Source organism: Chaetura pelagica, unplaced genomic scaffold (genome assembly GCF_000747805.2).
Source record: "Chaetura pelagica isolate M959 unplaced genomic scaffold, ChaPel_1.0 scaffold436, whole genome shotgun sequence".
NCBI lineage: Eukaryota > Metazoa > Chordata > Aves > Apodiformes > Apodidae > Chaetura > Chaetura pelagica.
Genome location: NW_009953651.1, coordinates 1,461,095 through 1,468,714, shown reverse-complemented (window position 1 = coordinate 1,468,714; position 7,620 = coordinate 1,461,095). Strand labels below are relative to the sequence as shown.

Genomic DNA, 7,620 nt, shown 5'->3' with positions numbered 1-7,620 from the left:
ACTTCCTTTTGTTTGTTTTAAACCTGCTAAAACAGAATTACAGGATGCACAACAGAATTGCATGGGCAGATTTAAATGGGAAAATAATGTGGAACGACAATGGAAAATCAGTCTCAGCACAGAGAACTGGAAACGGGCTTTGTTTTTCTTTACTCTGACCACCAGTATGGGGTTAGTTAGTACTTCCTATCATTCCTCTCCCTGTCATAAACAAGCCAATTTACCTGATTAGTGTGAAGAGTTAGAAAACAATCTGAGCTCCCAACAAAAATGGCAATGTTTGTCAGAAAAGTGATGTCTGCTGTATACTTTTTCTCTTAGGGCAGAAAAGATGTGCTGACTGCTGCAACAGGCAAAGAGTTCTCTGAATTTGCATTTGAATTTGCTAGGTGATGCAATGGTTAAACATGTCAGTATGACTTGGTGCTCTTGAGGAGATGCACCACAGAGAAAGAGTGAGCAAGCCTCTCTTCTTGGAACTGAAGCATGATCGCATCTGGAAAAGGTGAGTGCAGTTCTCTGCACCTCATTACCAGGAAGACAAGCTGGAGGAAGTTCAGAGAAGAAGAGCCAACTGTAGCTACATGCTTGGGAGAACTGGATGATGGGAAAAAAGGACAAAAAGCTGATACTATAGAGTTTGCTAACTGATGCTTACGGTGTAAGATGACAAAAACTGTTAGCTAACATTTTAAGTATAAATCTGCAGGAATGGGAGGAACTAGGTTGAGTGTGGAGCAAGACAGTAACATAAGTAATAACAAACTTAGCAGAAACCAAATGTAATGACATTACTTCATCTCTGGCACTGCCCCACATCTGGTTTTGACCTGGGCATTTCAGGTTTCAGCCTGTAACATTTGTCAGGATCACAGGTTATCATCTCTGCTCTTGCCCAGCAGAAAGAAGTGTGGGCACAAAGTCGTCAGTGCCATTGTCTGAAGACAGGTTTGAGCCACCTCCTTGTGGCCTAGCAGAAGGGCTCAGTTGGTGCCGTCGGCGTCATTGCTGTGCATGTGCCGAAAGCAGATAGAAGCACTGTTTGTGTCCCAGTTGTGCTCGTGTCTGTGGCAATGACAGCAGGACTTTGACCTTGGTTCAGACGTTCTCTGAAGAAAGAACATCCCTGGGTCTAAGTTGGGGCATAGACAGATATGGAAAGACTAATCCTTTTTGGGCTTTATCTGTAAGTCTATGTACTCCTAAGAAAGTCCTCACCCTCCAAAGCCCAAATGTGAGCTAAATATGAAGAAAACTGTAGAAAATGCAACTGTAATGGAATGAAAATGCAACAGGCAGAAAATGAAAGAGCATTGGGTTGCAACAGAAGTAAATGCAGCAGGGTTTTGAGGGGTGCTCACTGTGTGGCAGACCTTGCCAATGTGACTTCTTTCTGCTAGTTCCTGTGATTTTACGGTTATCTGGAGCGTCCTGACTCAATAGGAATTTACTCTTCAATGAAACAGACAGAGGCTTTGACAGTCTGTGGTGATCTTTCCCCCAAACAAACCTGTTTATCTGTAGAACACACTTATCCTGACTATCTGACTGTAACATACTTTTTTATAGTTTAATATTTTACCGATGTCAGATGGGTGCTATGAAGGCTGCATAAAGAACAAGGTCGTGTCTCCCAAGAGATTCTGTCCTGATGTGAAATGTAACATCATTTGAAAGAGACAAAAACCATAGAAAAGTAGCTTAGGAAGCTATGGAATTGAAGTGATGGAGTGAGGGCTTGGTATAGGCACATCCTAAAATAAAACTGCTTACTTCTCTTTAAAGGTAGACCATTCTGACTTGATTGTATAATCATGGTCCAACTAAACCTGCCTTTACTTATGGACAGATTTTCAGTGCATCTGGAACTGTGGAAAAAGACCTCCCTTGCTTCAAGAACAATTCTCTTAGAAGATAATGTCATGGCAAAAGTCAGGCAGGGTTCACCCATTTCCTCTCATGCTGCCAGATGTTCCTTAGAGAAGAACTGTGAGCTACATCTACCTTCAGTTTAAATTGCTTAGATCATATTAACGAATGGGTTAGGTCATGTTAATTATTTCTGAAACTTTAGTTTGCATTACCTTTTAAAGAAAACTCCTGAAATTGTATATATTTCCTAAAGTCTGGTTACACAAATTTAAAGCACACAGCTGTACAGAGGGCAGTGTAGAACCTGTTCTTCTAGAAGGAAGATATATTTTCTTCAGTTAATTTCTGGTACATGTTGGTAATATTATACAAGGAATTGTTCTGGTATATTATGAATCTGTAATTAGTGGGTCTCACCCACATTCTACAAAGTCTCTGAAATCTCTGTCTTGGTGAGCAGCCTGCTTTCTGCATCTATTCCCCAGATGTTTTATGCATCCAACGAGTCTGAACAGATTTTTTAAATCCCATATTTGTTCACATGCCAGATGCATCTTTGGCTGTATGTTAGTATGTGAAGAACTTCATGGATTGCTATGTGACCCATATGTAAGCATTTCTCACTGCTCATCAAATGAACGACCCCCACAAATGGCACTCCATGTTGCTGCCTTTGAGCCCCTGGAAGTGGACATAATTTTGAACAGTGGGGATTTGCTGCCTGTGCTGTGGAAGGGAAGCAACATGGGAGGCTCCAATACAGTGCTCCTTCTCCAGGTAATCTCTGCATGTGCCTGCTCCAGCAGATGTAGGTGCAGAAGCATAGACTGTAGATCTGCCTCTGAATTACTCTGCTAATCCAGCAGCTGAGTTGAACAATGTCCAAGCATCTATGAGGACGCAGCACTAACCTCTGGATTGGAGTCCTGCTTCCCCTTCTCAGCAACTATGTATCACCTGCCTGGCTGCTGAGGATACTATTCAAAAGCCTATGTACATCTTTTTATAATGATTTTGCTGTAATGTTTAAAGCAAGCATTTGAAAATAAACAGAGTATGTTAGAGATCAAGATTTGGATTAGCATCTGCATTGGGTTTGGCTCTGATGTCATGGTTTGACTTCAAGGAAATACCTGGGCTATGGCCCAGACTCTACAACACTAAAACTCCTACACATGCACCTACAATTTCAGGCCCCAGTACTGGGATGAGGTAAGATTATGAGGTGGTCAAACTAAGGAAGGATTGAGAAAGAGCAGCTGTTCTGAGAAAGTCAAACCCAATCCTGGAAAGGACTGTATTGTTTTTAATACAGATTACAGATATATACAGATTTTATATCAGCTTATTTATTTTCATTTAAAACATTATTTCTTTTTGTTTGCTTTTACCAGAAGTATTGTAATGAGTACAAGTTGTGCTGTGGATATTGCTATCGAAGCAAATATTGTTGTCCCAGTTTCTTTTACATCTGGTATAAAGCCCCTTACTTTATACTTCATGCTTGACTTCATGCCTACCAGGAGAGCTGTACTCTCAGCTGCACAAGTGCTTCAACAGGTTTCCATGACCAGCACTGCAATGTGTGGAAACACAATAGCTCAACAAAGACAAATTTACCAACCAGAGTTCAGGGAAGAAAAATATAAAAAACCCACAGTCTATGAAATAAACTCACAGAGCTTTGCAAAAGCATTCCCATTATTTTCAGACTCTGAAGGGACTTGAACAGTGACTTGCCTAACAGGTGATTATTGCTGGAGAGGGTGAATGAAACCAGACATGGCAAAGACCAACTCAGGATGCATACCTGCAACTTACTCTGAGCCATTTTGAGCTCACATCATTTTAGATAGCCAACAGTGAATACAGAGCTGCAGCAAGGCTCTGTTTATTAAATTACACATGCTTTCAGAACACTAAAAATAGTTTTCCAGGTTGGATGCTGACACATGAATGGAAGCCACTACCCACCACTTTGACTAGGGAAAGTATCCTTCTTTTGCTTTATCTCCCAAATCAGTTGGATTTCCCCTCTGGTCCATGATAACATTGTGAGGGGCCAAACCAGAGTTGTCAGCAGAGCTGGGCAAATCAGTGCTTCACTGACTGAAAAAGTCAGTGTTTCCCAAATCTGCACCTCAAGAAGGGCTAACTCTGTGCAAAGACCAGTCTTAGCTGCTCTTCCAGGGGATGTGGCATCCTCCTGAGTCCCCATCACAAAGCAGAAGTCTTCATCAGTGGGTGCCAGATATTCTCTGTGTAGCTAAAAGTGTCACTAGCACTCTGTGATGCTGAGTTTTTTGCCACTATCGGGAAACTCTACGGTTGTCATCAGACCTACCAGTAACTCTTCTGCCACCTTGAGGGTGAACTTTGAGGGTGTAATTGGCACAATGACATCCTCTGGACTCAGACCCTCGAGGCTGGGTACTGTCTGAGACTGATGTTGCCCTGTTCCATGGGTCGATTCTGGGCTATGCAGCTTCCATTACAGAGAGATCTCAGCTCAGGGGCAGGAGCAAGAGGAGGAGATAACTGCCTTCGGGGAAAATGATTCTCCCTCTCATTTCTGACATTTAATATCATACTTTGTGTGATATTTCCATGTGCAGGTGTCAAGGTATATTCTATCATTCTGTTATGAAAAAAATTGTTATTTATCTGTGAATATCACCAGCTTCAATGGACTTTAAACCCATTACACAAGTTTTGAATTTGTCTCCAATGTAATTCCTCCACCAGCCTTTTAGTGCCAACTCTACTCAAGTATTTTGGTTCCTACATATGGAATTTAAGCCTTGAAGGACCTCTGCACCTGAGAGCCTAGCAATCTGTTTTTCAGATGAGGACAGATTTCAGATCCATCCTTCTAACTTCACTGTTAAACAGCTATTAATAGTTAGCTAGATTGTTATTGTAAGCTTCTATATTTGACTATTAACAGCAACTGCATGTTCGTATCAGCTCCAGATAAAACAAGCCTACCTAGGGATTGATTTTATGATGCCAAAATGATAAAGTTTGCTAAAAAATGTAGAGTGAATGTGTAAGCTCTGGAAAACATTAACAAAAATAACTAAGTAACACTCCCAATTCATACCTAATTCCTACTGACATCAAATTTAGCTGTGTGTACTTTGGACCCATTGGAACTGTTACACTAAAAAATCTTGTTGCACCAGTCCTCTTTGAAATGTACAACATTTTGTATTCTGAGTACTCTGTAAAAAAAAAAAAAAAAAAAAAAGTTTTGTCATCACTGTAGTTTAGGCAGATTCTCCGTTGTCTGGTATCTTGTTATAGTAATTTATCTCAACACAGAGTGGGTGTATGGTAGCCAGCAGTCTGTGTTAGAAGCGTTTTATATTCAGTTTGCACTTACGTAAATGATTGTGCAAGATGTGAGAGACAATCTAGCCCCTGGGAATTATACATGTTTTTGGGTGTAATCTTTATATGTGTAGCCAACACATAAGAATATGGAGAAGTTTTAACATGTTACAGTTGCCATCACCCCAAATAAATATAATTAACCAAGCTGCTTTCAATTGCATTTACAGGCAGGATTCAAAATAGCTCATGGTTTCTGGTGGCAGATATATAGGAAATATGGGCCTGTAAGGAACAATATATTGCTTTGTTTTTCATAGCATTATTCACCACGTTTTCTCAATAGTCAGATAAGAAACTCTTCAGGCCAAGGAAGGGTTAGGAAAGTGGATTCCAAAAAGCATTAAAGCCTGTGTGGTTTCATGGAATGCTTCTTTGCAATTCAGAAGAAAACTCTGGTAAATTATGTCCCACTTCAACTGAATTAGATTTAAACTCCGTTTTAGAGAAGCTAGTATCACGGTAATCACTAGGACAGCCCAGTCCAGAAAGCAAGTTGTATGAAACTGTGTCTATAATACAAGGCCATGTGTTTCTTCCTTTTACCACAGAGCCATAAATGTTGCATATCCCACTTTGCAAGTCAAAGTGTCCCAGAAGCACTATTAACAATATTGGGGGCTAGAGGAAATGGAGGCACCTTACCAATGTGCTCCTCTGAGGCTTGGAAAGCCTTGACAGGACTCAAAAGCACTATTAAAGTTTTTTTTTGTGATTTTTTTTTTTTTAATTATTCTCAGGGCTGGTGACAGTGTATAGGAGAGGGGCACTTGCTGGTGGCAGCACATGTCTCATACCCACAAGAATTCACTGTCAAGAAAGAATAGCTCTTCAAATCATCAGAGTCAAGTCAGGCCTCTGGGTGGCCTAAACATTACCAAGGTGTCCATGTCTCTCTGCAGAGGTTTGGGTTCTTTATTTTGTCTGACTGTAAACCACAGCCCTCAGTAGAAAAGTAAAGGAAGAATCCAAGAGGCAACTCCTGGTTGACTTTTTGTTGGACGCTTAATCTCCTAAAGTTTCCCTTGTGGTGGGTATTGCAGGTTTTCAGTATAAGGCAAGGAGGTCTAGATGCCAGAAAAAAAAATCTGCTTTCCTCTAACCCAATGCTCAGGAACAGCTGAACCATTTTTGCTGAAGCCTTAAACACACTCAGCATGAAGCAGATTTCCCCAGAAAAGAATTTTTTCCACCTGGATAATGTAAATTTGGCAAAATAATAATCAGATTAATATAGGGATGTAGAATGGAAAATTATAAGCTCCTGCCAGCTCTGCCGAGAATAATAGTTCATATGTTGTCCACCCCTTTTTAGACCAAGATTTGTCTTGTTCTGCTACATCTAATGAATGCCTTTAAGACTGACCCGCCTTAATGTTTATTATGGTTGTAACTCATTTAGTACATCAAATCACGACGGTGAGGAGGAGGAAGATGTGTGAAGTGAATATGTAAGAGATGAATTATCTGAAAGACAGCAATACTGACTGACATCACCCCGCAATGTGCAGTGCCTCTGTCTGCAGCAGCCTGGCTTCCACAGCGATAGGAAAATCAGAGAGGTGAACTCCCTCCTATTTCCTCCTTGGAATGTGTTCAAGGCTGTGGCCTCACCTCTCTTGGAAGAGTCTTTAAATATTTTCAATAATGGGAAGGGATGGAATGGCTGCGGGCTGGATCCTCTTGGAAAGTTCCCTGTAGCATTACGGGGTGACGTTGCTGGGAGCCTGCTCCAGCTGTTAAAAGATGGACTTTGCTGGATTGCTCACTAATTCTGTACAGCCAAATACACTTATTGCAACTAGGAGTGATTAATCTCTGGTGTAACTCTCCTGCAGTCTGCAGTCCCATTTTTGAGAGCAGAAACCAGGCAGGTACCATGCAAAAAAATATAACATGCTAGTGGCAGCAGAACCTGTGAGACAAGGAAAAAGTTCTGTGCTTTGAGACTCATTTCACTTGTAAATCATGAACTAGGTTATATATTGCCTGGAATAACCACCCCAGAATCAGAAATCTTGTGGGGGGCGTTTAGCACAGGTAATAGGGGATGCAGTGGAAACATCACCTGGCGTTTGTCACTGGTTTTGGAAGCATTAATTTCCTGATTTTCCGACATTTGGGGGATTTTGTTTGGTTGATTTTTTTTCTTTATTTTATCTTATTTTAACGCATACAACAGACCGGCTTAGCCGACCGCCCCTCCGCTGCTCGCTACCCCCCGCCTCCGCCGTGCGCGCCCGCGGTGCCGCCGTCCAGGTGTTTCACGTTAGCGCCGCGCTGTAAACCCCGCTCACGAACACGGTGACACATAAACGCTAAATTAAAGAGGCGCTGCTCCCCCGTCCTGGGGCT

General features: G+C 41.5%; 1 protein-coding gene across 1 annotated transcript in view; it reads left to right on the top strand.

Moving 5' to 3' along the window:
- The first annotated feature begins 437 nt into the window (after positions 1-437).
- The window catches only part of HHEX (hematopoietically expressed homeobox), a 14,987-nt gene continuing 7,804 nt past the window's right edge, over positions 438-7,620 (top strand). The window contains exons 1-2 of the mRNA XM_010000120.1: positions 438-505; positions 2,421-2,649. Of these exons, the coding sequence (XP_009998422.1) occupies positions 438-505; positions 2,421-2,649 (297 nt within the window). The remainder of the gene's footprint in view (positions 506-2,420; positions 2,650-7,620) is intronic.